Below are 14,863 nucleotides of genomic sequence, written 5' to 3'. Positions count from 1 at the left end.
TTGACACTTTTTTTACTTATTATTATTGTTATATCGAACAAATGTTTAGTTCATTATTATTTGTTATTTAAAAAGAACTCATTATCCACTTGTTCCAACCAGTATAAAAACCATAATTATTAGGCTTACCTTTGAAAACGTATTCTTAGCGTAGTGCATGATGGAATCATAATCATATGGAAGGCCCAATGAATTTACTTCTTCTTCGGTTAATTTATTGAAATTGTATTCTTGTCCTAATAAACAGATAAATGAGGAGTTAAAAATGCGAATATAATCAACTTTATGTTGTTTTCTTAAAATAAAACAATTTCAAATTAATTTCGTTTAATTGAATCACGTACTTATAAATCCCTTTTATACAACAAAAAAACTATATACCTATTAATTACAAATTACGATAAGTAATAACAACAAAAAGTGACTGGTAAAATACTATTAACTCTATAATCATCACAAAGAAACCGATTTAAGATTTAGAGCATAGCTTCATGTTTAAAAATAACAAACATAAATAATATTATTTACAGGCGTCAATGATGATATAATAATATAAAATATTGTTATACCATTAATGTATTACTTAATATTTTATGTTTTTTTATTTTTATTTATTTAATATATTTAATTCCTTAAAGTACGCAATATGCATATTATATCTATGTTCTTTTATACTTAACACAATAATATAACCTAAAATATCTGAAAGATCATAAAAAATTATTTTAGGTGAAATCATTTTATCTATGTTGCTCATTGGTCTGAGAGTAAACAAATATTGCGCTGACATTTAAAAAAAATAGTATAGATCTTACAAAAAACTATTCATGTTTTTGAACCCTTGAAAACAAATATCCAATAAACTAATTTCTGTATAAGTATTACTTAACTAAGTATGCATATAATAGGTATGTATACAGACGAAAATAGTATGGTTTTGTATACCGCACTATGGATTACGATGAGGGTCGTCTACGAAAACACGGAAACACTCATATAAATTACGTTTGACCGTTGCTAGCAATATTTTAGTTAACGATATTGATGATTAATGGATGAATAAGCATGTATAGCTCAGTGAAGATCGAATTCATGAACCGACCACCAGCGTGGCGGCGGATGATTTATCAGCTCTCGGGCGCAAATTTTGCATTCGTAATTTTACTATCACTGCACGTGAGTGTAGGTATATAAGTGAGTAATGAGTTTAAATAGTACATTTATACCCGTGGACCATTGACAGATTGACTCCTGCAGCTATTTAAACACGTGTAAGCTTTGGTTCGTCTCCGATTAAAAATAATTAAATCGTTAAACGATTCACACTGCCCATGATATTTTGTAATTAGATTATAATATTATTCTACAAAATAATAGTAATATAATCATACCGCAAACCGTTTCCGATTGTTGCAAAACGATTTTGCGATAAACGTTGTAGAATATAGGTATTGCGACATTAAGAACTTTACAATCAAAACAAGCAGTATAATAAAATAATGATATAATATGTTCATTATGATAATATGTATGATGGATATTAAAAATATAATTCAATAATATTCAATATTCATGAATTATTGAAAATAGCAAAAATGTGGTTATCTTATATTGTTCTTACTCTGTGAAACTTAACCATTTGTGTTGGTATTGTTTGTTTATGAAATTGAATTATTAATTTTTCAACGAAAGAAGTACAGTTATTGGAATTTTTAAAAATAATAACCCGACATTTTCAATTTGAGCATGGAACTTATAAGGCTTTATATATTGTATGTGTAACAGTAACAAATGATTGACTTTCGAGAAAGGGAAAAAAATTCATTTCAAAGAAATAATATATTATTAAATTGATATTTTATCAAAATATTAATAAAATATGTCTTCCACGAGAAATAATAATAATATTTTTCCAATTAGGTATATTAGAACAATAATTTTCAACAATGAAAATTTGCAAGTTTCTTCTCACTATTTAAGTATCAAACAATAGATATCTGATTATATTTTCATCACATGCATCGTATCTGTTGTAAACAGAAAAATAAAATATAACACAAGACTTAAAATATTTATTTAGAATATTTTTGACTGAACTGCGGGGATGCCCACGGAATACCAAGAGATATTTTAAAAACACAAGTGCCAATCACGAAATGGAAAGGTTGGGTAAGGACTCTCTCATTTACAGAGACACACGGAGAACGCCTTAAGGAATTTATTATTATTTCCAACTCAATAAATGTGTGAGTTATATGTTTATATAATGTAATATAATAGCGATAGTGTGGTACGAATCAAATTTTATCTATTTGTCATTCGCCGAATAATATTATGTTTGAAAAAATGCAATATAATGTACAATATTTTATTATGATATAATATGATGTTTTGAAATATTTTCACATCGCCTTACCGACTATGATGTGATCTCTCACGATCTGCACGTGATTGTCACGATCCGGCCTGGTGTGTTCGTGCCAGAAGCCGACCACATGTCCAAGCTCGTGCACGACAATGCCAAACTTGTCGCAGTTTTTGCCTATAGATATCGCCTGCGGACCGTTGCCACGTTTGCCCACGAAAGAACAGCATCTAAGAGAAGAGGGAAAAAATGAATATACACATAAATCTTCAATCTATAATGTGAACTACCAACAAGAATTATTTAAATACTTAGTTATTTGGAATGTTCATATAACACGCCGGCGAAGCGTCCGCCGGGATTCCTACACGACATGATTATACATGTATATGGTAATATATTGTTATGTTATAATGGCCATCCCCGCACATAATACTATATTATTTATCATTTCCATAGACCTAATCGTGACTGAATTTTATTCCCGCCTAAAGTTATTATAAACTATATTAAACCAAATATATTGATTAGAAACATAAATTCTAAAATGTCTATCAGTTAGTACTTATGATAATGTAACATAAGACAACCTATATCATTGGCCACTGTCGCATACTCGCATTGTCTTAATTAAGTCTTCTTTTTAGTTTATACACAGTGGCTAGAAAGTTATGATATTTAAATGGTGGATGAGTAAAAAATATTAAGTAGGTAATTTAACTTGTTAGTCTAAATATTAAAACAGTTAGCATTATTTAGTTAGAAATTTGAATTGATGTTTTTAAAAGCATATTTTATATAGTTCATAAAAATTAATAATATAATAATTGAGTAAGTTGTGTTTGTTAATTATTTGTAAAACAGTCAGTAAGACATTGTATTCAAAATGCAAAGTGTACGTTTAGCAAAATTTAGACAGTATATTTAAATAGATGAGCGTATAGGTATAGCTATTACATATTATGCAAAATCGAACATGGACGCGAAAACTTAGATTTTATGAAATCAAAAGGTGGTTGTATTGTGATGAGTGTATAAAAAACAGAAACAAAACAAAAGAAAAAGTAAGTACTTTAATCAAAACTATATCACAATCAAACGATACTAGTGACATGCAAAAATTAACAAATTTAGTGAAAAACTAAGTACGTCTGGTAAATCAAAATCAATATCTAATTACTTTAATGATTACCTTACAAACGTAGAACTAATAACCAAACATATATATTGTACAACCGTATAAAATTATAAGCCATGCAAACAAATGATACATAATATAGATATTTTTCTGATATACTAAACAACCACATTAAAATTTTGCGGATATGTCCTTTGATACATTTAATTAAATTAACAACAAATTAATCATAAAAGTAATCAAATCCATAAAATATGATTCTTCTTCTGGATTAGATGAAATTAATAATGTTCCCGGGCTGTTACTTTCTACGAATGATATGTTATCCAAATTATTGGTAACAAATTATTTTAAAAGCATTTTCAATTTTAATTCCCATTTTATACAGAATTAGGACTGTCTATGTTATGCAGGTATGGTTAAAAATGGAGTTTTGTGTTTCGACATAGATAAGTAGGACATAATGTTTTTATTTTTTTTTTATTTATTATTATATGTATCTTTATTTTTTTCGATATTTTATTTTATTGAGGTAAAAATTTAAAACAAATATTAACTATGAATTCCAAAATATTTATTTAATTTTTTTCAAATTTGACCATTTCTGTTTTTACCCAAACATATTTCTTTACCTTTAATCGTATGGTTCTGTTGTTTTTCCGTACTTCATAGTTTAATATATTATGTTTCAATTTGAAAGTAAATTTTCAGGTATGGGATCTATTTGGATGCAGCCGCGTATTATATATACTAATATAATATAGTAAATTAAGAGAGCTATATTAAATGTTTTATCTTTTATGTTAATAATAATACCTAGATATAGCTATACATAATGATAAATAGTTTCAATTTCCTACGAATAATAGTTTGACTAATACCTAACCTATACGGAAAAAAATGATTCGTCAATTCCACCCGATGTATGAAAAACATAATTTTGTGAGAAAAAAATCGAGGAAGTCTTTCTGCTGTATAATAGTTATAGAGACTATTAATATGTAGGCCACTATAATGGATGTATTAAATTTGAATCCATTGATTAGTTATTTCATACGATAAACGATTCTGAGCGGAGACCGTCTGCCAGCATATATTTCTAAGAATTTAAATTGCTTTATAAGAAATTTATTTTGCTATTAATAATAGGTAATTTGAGCTAATTTTTTTTCAAATACAAATCAACACAAAATACAAACCAACTATTATTATAATATTATTTAATTCATTATAAAAACTAAACAATAACTGTTATAGTTCTTAAACTTCATATTTACATATTACTATATAAGTCATTAACAAGTAAAAATATAAAACATAATAAAATATCTAAAAACGTTATTTTTTGCTTAAATATCCGATTCCGTATAAACTTGAATATGAAATGTCTATAAAAAATTGTACAGATGTAGATAATAATATATGATTGTACTAAAAATGTAACTATACATTTGTTCAAACATATTCTTTTGTTATGGCAATTTTACTATAGCTATTATGATCATTATTTTGTGTGTGTGTATTACAAAATTATAGAAGGAAATAGGAAATCCAAATTAAAATAAATATTACTCTGTTAAATTATTGTATGAATTATCTATAGTGATCCATACCTATGTGCAGATATTTAGGATTCAAACTTTAAGCTTTAAAAAAGACACGTTGAAATGCAGATTATTACTTCGTTTCTGAACCTTATCCATTTGGATCTAAGTACTAGTTATAATTTCAGACGAAAAGAGTATAAATGCCGAATAGGTAAAAAATATTGTAACTTTTAAAATAGAACACGGGGTTATTAATCTAAAATGTACCAATCGGCAATCATATTATATATATCGTAGTAATCCATCGCTTGTATTAATAAGATAATAAGGTTTTAATAATTATTTATATTTTAGTTTAACTATAATAGCTTAATATTAAATTATTTAGTCGATTTAAAAATATATATTCAAAACAATTTTTAAAATTAATTTCTTTTGTACTTCAAAAAACTTTCCTTATACAATTCATATTGATTGTATCATATTTGAAGTATAGTATTGCAAACTGTGAACTCACGAAATCGTTATTTTAATGAAGAATAAATAAATTATTGAACTAACATCATATGCGACGAGTGTATTGAACATTTCGTTATAATATAGAGTTAGTGGTGCGCAATAATTAATTTTACATTGTTTAATAATTTAATAATATACATATATAATTTATTGTTGATACCTATTAAACATTTTTTTGTTTTAGTATGAAGTATTCATCATGTTAATTATAATATAGAGCTCATAGGACGAGATAGAGTCATGGATTTGGGAAGTTAATATATTTATCACGATCGTGCATGCCAAAAATGATAAAATCCCCTATAAATTATTACATAGATATTTTCTGAGGACTAAGCTCCCAACCCTATTAACTTTCTATCTGTAAGGTTTTGAAACTAAGTATATATATATAGTACCTACAGAAATTTGGATATCTTAAAAACCGGAATAATACGATAACGTTTATTTTTTACTTTATAAAAGTCACTATACCACAATAATATTATTATTCAAGAATAGGATGCATTACACGAGATTTAGATATGAACCGTATTCTAAGGATGTATACGAAACGTCTTACCCACAAGGTCTTTCGGTGAACACAATGTAATTAGGATGCTCGTCTGGATTACGTTCGACGAATTTAATACAAGTAAAATTTTCCCAATGCCGCATGGCTTGTTTGAACAGTGCTTTGTGCGGACCGCCGAAGCTGCTGTCGATCTCGTAAGGTATTACGCCAAAATCCCATACCCTTTCTTTTCTTGCCGTGGCCGCTCTACGTCTCCTCAAATGGACAATGTCCCTGAAACCAAACACATTATTTCGACATTATCAGATTGAATTATTGAGATGGTATAGTAAATTATATTATCGTTTTCCAGTGAGTGCGTATTCTAATTTGCCCACTTCCGACTTACACTAGGAAGTAAAATTTGTAATTTATTAAGAAATACATCTATTTAATACGAGAACAATAATATTAATTTTTAGTACACCAAACGCGTAGGTATATGAATTATGAGTACATATTATGGATACCAATACGAGTAGATAAACTAAATCTCAGAAATTCGATAAATACTTATAAAATATCAGATAGAGAAAAAGTCTCAAATGCTAGAATTTCAAAATGCATAGTCCTCATAAAAAAAATAATATATAAAATAATATAATATGTGTGTATAATGTAATTTTATAGTAATAATCAATGGAGATTACTATAAATAAATAAAAAACATAAGCTATTAAAGATGAATTTTTAAAACTGTAAAACGTATTAACACCATAAATATCATATACAAGTATCTATGTTCACATACATACTTTATATATTTTACAAGTTATTAAATTATCATTATTAATATAAGCTACAGAAAGTATATACATAATTATTTTGTAATTTGATAAAGGGTTTAAAGCTCGTTTAATATTATATAAATAAATAAATAATATACAGCTAACATAGTGGTTTTCTAATTTAATTTAAGTGTTAGGAGAAAATTTTTAAATTTTTAAATTTGTTTAATTAATAACATTTCACTTTTGCGTCCTGGGATGGAGTAAATTTGTATTATATGCAAGAATACTTACACTAAATAGAGAAATGTTAAGTTTTAAATCGATCGAAAAGCAATTTTATTCATTCGATGTCATTAATATTCATATAGGTACATTACATTACACTGTGGACAGAATAATTATTCAGTCAATTTATTATGAACTAACTAATATTTTATAAAAATATAAAATACATCGAAATTTTTTTTTAAATATCCTAATATTTACCAGGTTTACGGATAAAAAAACACATTATTTATAACATATTCTTTTAAAAACGCATGTTGATTATTATTAAAACATTTTATTTATTAGTGTGTGAGGTGTGACGTTTGTAAAAATCTTTCTTAAAAACATTGTTGTAACCTCGCAAACGTAATGATAAACTGCTACAATAATATTATAATACTCGAAATATAATTAAAGTATTCTCTATCCTCAATATGGGATATAAGAATATTGTGTGGGCAATTCATTCACACAAACAAGCGAACACATGGCATCTCTAAACATTCCTGCAGCCATAATTAATCAAATATCATTGGAACCGCGAAGGAACATAAATAATAATGGTAAAAATCAAGCTCACAATTTTCCCCAGCAAGTAAATCAGTTGTATCGATTGGGATGAAAACACTCAAAATAATACTATTGCAATTATTATATCAACGTCACGAAATAAGCATAAGATTTTAGTTGTCTTCCTTTGAAAATTTCATACTTTAACTTCATATTTAAGGATTTATATTTCTATAATAATCCTATAAGCTAGTACCTGATTGAAGTGCGGTTAATAAGGCATTGTCAAAGAACGAGGTGGTTGATCTAGGTTTTATTTTTGATGAGAAATTGTGTTTCAGCCGACACATTTAAAATACTATAATTATTATGTCCTATAAAGCTTTTAAGTTGTTGAGTTTTGTTAAGCTTGTATTTGCGTTGATTTTAAATTATCGTCCTCTAATCCTTCACTGTTTTATCGTAATTTCTGTTTTTAAGGACGGTACAATTTAATTTTCTACGATCCTATCACTATAATTGATAAGCGTCAAGTTAAAACTGCAGGTAGAGCGAAAGTTCTTCAACTGGTATGCATTTATTTTAAAAATTTAATGTTCCCTTGTTTTGTGCTATCGATTTAAAATGTTTAGCTGATAAAAGTGTTAATAAGTAGTAATATTATTTAATTGTCTAAAACTATTTATTCGAATATAGATTCTCCAATATAATTGGGCGATGTTAATTTTCTAGTATCCTAGAACTTTCACCGTTCCTATATGTTACATACGTTGTTTAAAAAATAATCAACTATACAGAATGATTGATAAAGCTGGTCAATGAAGATCCATCATTTCTTATTTGATTTACTATTACAACATTGTCATGTTTACTATTCTGATTGTAATTCACTTCAATTTTAGTTTTCTATATAATTGATTTTAATGTATTTTGAATTGGGTTCTCTCCCTCTCATTCAACAAAAAACACTCATTTCCGCAAACAGGGAGGGAATGCTTACACCATTTTTTAAACAATTGCGACCGTATACACGATTTGATATATAAATATATATAATATACTGTTTTATTCGTTATTGTTGTTATTTCAGTACCAAGCACATAATATTATGACGTATGCAAAACAACCATTTCCTATGCTCAAGATAACTTTTTATTTTCTGTTATCTACTTATCCCATAAAAACGAAAAGGATTTTTTATTTTTTATTTTTTTTTACAATGTTTTTAAGAACAACGAGATTCGACATAGTGACTTAATAGCTATGACTTGTTCATATTGTACATAACTAAACAAATCAGAGTAATTTACACGAATACATTTTAAGTATAGGGTAATTCAAGTATAACATTAAACTTAATAACAACAGTAAAAATTTAACCTTGTTAAGGTATATTTAACGATTTCCAATTAATTTTTATAAATTATTTTGTAGTGTTTTTTTAGAATATTATCTATGATACAACCAGTTTCTATAAGAAGATGGAAATCTTTTTTTATGAATTAATAATTCATATCCAAATGTTATCAGTTATTTTTAACTTAAGGCTAAGTTAACTATAATAATTATGACAATATTTTCTTAATTTTATGTTTTTGTTACTCTCGTGAAATACTTAAAAATTAAATTAAAAATGTATTTGTCTTAAAAAATTGTTGTGCTAATTTCTATATTTTTAGTGCAGTTAATTAAATTCATAAGTACATACATAAGAGCATTTGTTTTTTGTGCTACTTGTCCTAAACTTTGGTTATTATATACATAGGTATGAATGATTATGAGCCATCATAAATCGAAAAAATAACAATTATTCGTACCTATGTGATAATATAGGTAAGTAATACGCAACTCCGTAGGTATTGTCTAACATATAATTTAACCAATTATAACTTATAATAAAACATTAATATAGAAAAATAAAACGTTATGACATTGTGTTCAAGTGACAACGATTGGCGACATTTATGCAGACCACTTATGTGTACTATATGTAAGCACAGCTGGACGCTGGTACCTAGTATTATACAATGTATAATGTATATATAGCGACAGACGTGCCGACGTGATGACCTGACAACCGAAAATCAAACTCGACAATACGTTCGTCTTGCAGTCTTTTGCACAACTACAACGTGTCTCGTATGTAATACCTTAACTGTAATAGAGTTGTCCTATCAGCTATCATGTGCGTACCATGGTCCCGACGGTTGGGTAACAATAATGATTTCGTTTTTCGAAATCGACCGCACACATTTTTGATGAAGAGAAATGTTTTTTTTTCGCTGCCCTGATAAAAATATGTCGATGAAAATTATTCACGATGAATCCATATGGATCACGGTTCACTAGAGTTCTAAAAATGATTTTCTATTTCATAAAATATATTATTATAGTGATAGGAACGTCATGTCTCTTATAGAAAACAGTAAGTGAAAATGTTAAATTTGAGTTCATACGAAGAGAATATAAATTCTGAAGAATTTCAATTTTCCTTATTTAATATAATAATTAAGGATCGATTTGTACACGGCAGAACGAACGTATGTAGTGTGCCATGTGTTTTTTCTTAACAATTCTTAACATTCTTAACAACACGTATATGAGTAACCAATTATTTTTAACAGTGTTTTTTATTTTTAGATTGACTTATGATTATGTAATCAATCCTCGGAGTTATAAACTAAATACAATTATCTCCGAATTTAATATACCTACAAAGAGTAACTATACCAAACTAAAAATATTCTAAAAGAGCACTTAAAAATCATCAAAATTTAACTCAATTTGTATTCTTTGTTTCTATATACATAGTTTAACCTGATAAACGCATTCATTGTATTGATAAAATAGAACGAGTTCATTATTTTTCACACTGTGTTACATATTATGTAGTGTATACAAAATAAAAGTGAGAACTATAACTATTATGAATGAAAAAAAAATCCTTATTATTATACATTTATATAATTATATCAATAATTTTCGTACTTGTCAGTTATGAACACATCATCTAAAATACATATATATATGAAAATAACTCAATAGGTAGGTACAGTTTTACTATTTCGATGAAATTGTATAACTACAATATTATGTAGGCTCGTCATAAATTCATTAAGAAACGTAGTAAAACATTGACAAATATTAAAAACTATACCTACATTCAAAAAAAATCAGACATTTTAAATATCCACACTTTAATATATTTGTAAACGAACCCTTTATGTACACTCACACATTTAAAAGAATCATAAAATGCAACTACAATATAATATGATCATTCAAATTATTATTTTGTTGAGTTGATATAGCGCTCCGAAATGTGCAGATGGCATCGATCTACATGGTAAACTAGAGACAGATGATTGGTACCATTTAATTACAAATGGCATTTTTCAGCAGTGTCTGTGAGAAGAAAACGACATGAAAATGTACCTATGCAGCGAATACAATTGTTTTAAACATTTAGCCAATAGATCTGCGCTTTCATTCAATTTGTGTATACGTTAGTATTGACAAATACAGATTTAAAATAGGAAAATGTGGCAAATGTGTTGTTTATTATTGTTTTATGTTATAATTATAATACACGACTAATTTGGTGTACTAACTGATATCCTGATATATTTTTTTAAATTTATAAATTATAATGTATACATACTATTATGTAAGCCCCTTGAGATAGATACCTGCTTAGAGAATTATCAATAACTGCAGTTTTATCCCGATGATCATCGTTTTTTCTCTTGTTCAAGTGGTTTTTCCTTGTCCTGTTGTTATGCCTGTGTCTTATCTTGATCTGCGGTACATCAATTGACTTACTCGTCCCTGCTGGTACGATACCCTCTTCTTCGATTTGCAGCCCTTCGTTGATTTCTTTTTTGTATTTTTCAACTTTTTCTGCATATGCCCTTCTGTCTTTTTCTTTTTTGTTAGTGTACTCTACATCGGGTACGGCTATATCACCCATAAAATTACCTGAAAAAAATTCTTTATTAAATACCTGGTTATATTCGAAATAATATAGTTTTAATATTTTATTTTATCTACACTCTTTAAATTACACTTTGGATATCTATAAAATAATGATTTTATTTTATTTTGTATTTTTAATACCAAATAGTTAACCAGAAATTGGAATGAATTAGCAATTATTAATGAAATAATGTAATGTAAACAAAAAAGTAGACACTGATGAATAATAACAGTTGGAGCAGCATTTTTGATTCTTAAATAAGACTACGAATTTTGTTTTTCTTCAGGGATTATAGATAATTGCTATTAATTTTAAAACGATTTAAGCACATCAGATATTCAGAATGTGTTGGGCTAACTGTACATAAATTCATAGAATGCAGTGGGCTTGAATAATACTTTATTAGTTGTTTTAATTAAACAATTTTAAATTTTACAATCAAATAAGCAGTAGCAATTTATTGGAAAACAAACCAAGTTTCGCGAATTAACAATGGCCAAAAATATATTATCATAGTTATCTACACTATAACACCTATTATATTTATTTATAGTCTTAATATTCAATGCATTGGATTATCCGATTATAAAACCAATTATTTGTGATGGTCAATTTATATCTTTTGTTTTATAATTATTTAAAACGCGATTATAATTTACTTTTTTCTAAATATAATATAATATAATACTATAATTTATATTTTTTTGAAATATTATAATATATAATGAGATTTTATAATAATGGCCACTTCAAAATTATTAATTTAAAGTCTTCAGACTTTTAGCATAATTCAATGTATACCAAGTGTTTAAAGCAAATTCCAGATTATGATCTGGAATTTGTTTAATACTTCAATAATACGGACTAGAAATTCCGGTAAAATATTTTTAACATACACATAAACCCAACCCAATAAATATTAAATATATGTTAATAAAATAGTTTTTTAATCTAGTCTTAATAGTTTGATACGCGCTTATTTTAAATGTTATTAAAATTAATACAACGCCTCCAGGAACTTAATCGTTATGTCTCTATATTAAAGTACAAAATATCAGTTATATATTTTATTATATTATATATGTATACACTGCTGATGTATCCAATACCTATTTATAAACGCACAACAATTCCCTGTATGAAAATCATATGATTACAGTTTTATTTTTTATTTTGCTTTATTTGGTATACTGTCTATATATATATATATATATATTACTTTAGTAATTTATACCTTCAGCCAGTAAGAGTGATATGTAACTTATTTATCACAAGTATCTGAATGATGTATCTACTACGCACGTTGTAGTCTATAGAGCAAACGAAACTGTTTTACTGACTTAAGTGGGTAGGTACCTCGCGAGCAGAACGTGTCCCTTTTCCTAATGCTAGGATTAAGAATAGGTAATAATGTCATTAATTTACGTGATAAACTCGTCCCTTAACCACTACACGAGTATTATAATAGTATAGTATTCTTGAACAGAAATCGTTTGAATACTATTGAACTTACATGCGTTCTATTATATGTGGTAGGTAGGTAGGTACATCAGTCAAGAGCGAAATACAGATTTGCGTAACAGCTAACAATGTGTCCAGTGTTGACTCGATTGGCCATACACATTATATACTTTATAGTTTGTAGATTACACAATCTAGGCGTACGGTGAGCATTAAGTATAATACGGATTAGCCGTTTTTAGTGTGCGCGTTTTAAACAAGTTTAGAAACACGTTTCGGCCTCCGTTATTTATATATTCTAAATTTCGAGAAAACCAAACCAAACCAACAAAAAATGAGTTCAGATACTATTTTTTGGTAAGATTTTACTACCAATGTTTAACGAGTTTCTAATATTTTATTAAATGTATAATACTCGATTATTTTTGACATAATATAATACATTATATACAAAATACAGTATCAAGATACTATAACTATACAATTTACTATGAACTATAGTTTACTTATATACGACGTAAAACATATAATTATTATTAATTCATTGTTTCGAGTGGATGTATGATGATTATGTTACTTTTTTTTTCTAAAACGCATCAAAGACGATGTAAAAACATTCAAAAGCAATGACTATATTATTACTCAATCCTTGAATTCTTGAAAAAAAAAAAATGTTCCCGACGAAATTAAATCTGACAAATGAGCTCTGTTTCAGAATTTATTATTTTTAATGCCCATTATACGCGTATCTAACTCTAAATATGAGTATACATAAGTGTATAACGATAAAAATAAGACTTTCGCTTGTAAGACATTAGAATCCGTATTTAAATGACGTGTTTGATAATAATGTGTAGTGTTAACCAAAGTGTATAAAAAAAAGGAATAATATTAATGAGATATATCTTCAATACTACAGAGCGTGCACATCGTAATTGCCTGCTAAAAGTACCTATATAGCTATATTATACCCATATAATATAATAACCTCAATATAAACAATATGTATAAATTATATATACATATTAGGTATTATGGCTATACCACGCATGGTACAACTCTTAAAAACGCGTATGGTTAACAAAAAAAAATTCGAAAATGAGTGCGGTTATAGTGTGTTATAATTATACGGTACAGCGGATTCTCCAGTAGCGTACGTATGCATCGTATAAACGTATAGGTAGGTAGTTACCTACTAGTTAAGTAGTTGGTAGCATAAACGTATGATGTATAAGTGGTTATTCTCATTCGGAAGCGATAGAAATGAAAACGAAATTAATAACGCTCGATGATATTTGGGTCGAGAAAATAATATAATAACTTTTTGTTGATTCGAGAAAATTTGCACGAGACAAGCCTAATTGTCTCACTCATCCAGTCGGTGTACGCAATATTTCGATTGAAATATCTTAACTTTCGTCAATAGTTTAACGAAACCTATTAATGCTACCGAAATCATATTATATAAGTACTCATGTTCATTCACCGAGTTACACGTTAACAGTCATCATCAAAGATGCCTCGAAGCGGTGGGCGGAATTATAATAAGTTCATTTCATTTGCATTAAATCCGAAGAAGTTCCTCCCCCGAAAGAATTAAGATCACGACCGTGGGCCTCGACGAAATGGGGTACGCGTGAAACTCTATGTACCATAAACTGGTAGATATAATTATTAACTCATTAGGATGTTCGAATTATTTATTTATTGCAATAATGGTAATAACTCATATGTACTAACCATAATCGTGATATGGTATTGGTATGGTATAATACCTACCTCTATGCTCTTTAGCT

At 27.4% G+C, this 14,863-nt stretch overlaps 1 protein-coding gene across 1 annotated transcript in view; it reads right to left on the bottom strand.

The window, feature by feature from the left end:
• LOC111036119 (tolloid-like protein 1) overlaps nt 1–14,863 on the bottom strand; it is a 58,247-nt gene that overhangs the window by 38,451 nt on the left and 4,933 nt on the right. Inside the window, exons 3-6 of the mRNA XM_022318023.1 lie at nt 11,320–11,608; nt 6,132–6,356; nt 2,417–2,595; nt 130–236 (exon numbers count right to left, since the gene is read on the bottom strand). Of these exons, the coding sequence (XP_022173715.1) occupies nt 130–236; nt 2,417–2,595; nt 6,132–6,356; nt 11,320–11,608 (800 nt within the window). The remainder of the gene's footprint in view (nt 1–129; nt 237–2,416; nt 2,596–6,131; nt 6,357–11,319; nt 11,609–14,863) is intronic.

The sequence above is a fragment of the Myzus persicae genome, unplaced genomic scaffold, assembly GCF_001856785.1.
Source record: "Myzus persicae strain clone G006 unplaced genomic scaffold, MPER_G0061.0, whole genome shotgun sequence".
Classification (NCBI taxonomy): Eukaryota; Metazoa; Arthropoda; class Insecta; order Hemiptera; family Aphididae; genus Myzus; species Myzus persicae.
Note: the sequence above shows the minus strand (reverse complement) of the source record. Positions and strands in the feature narration are given on the sequence as shown.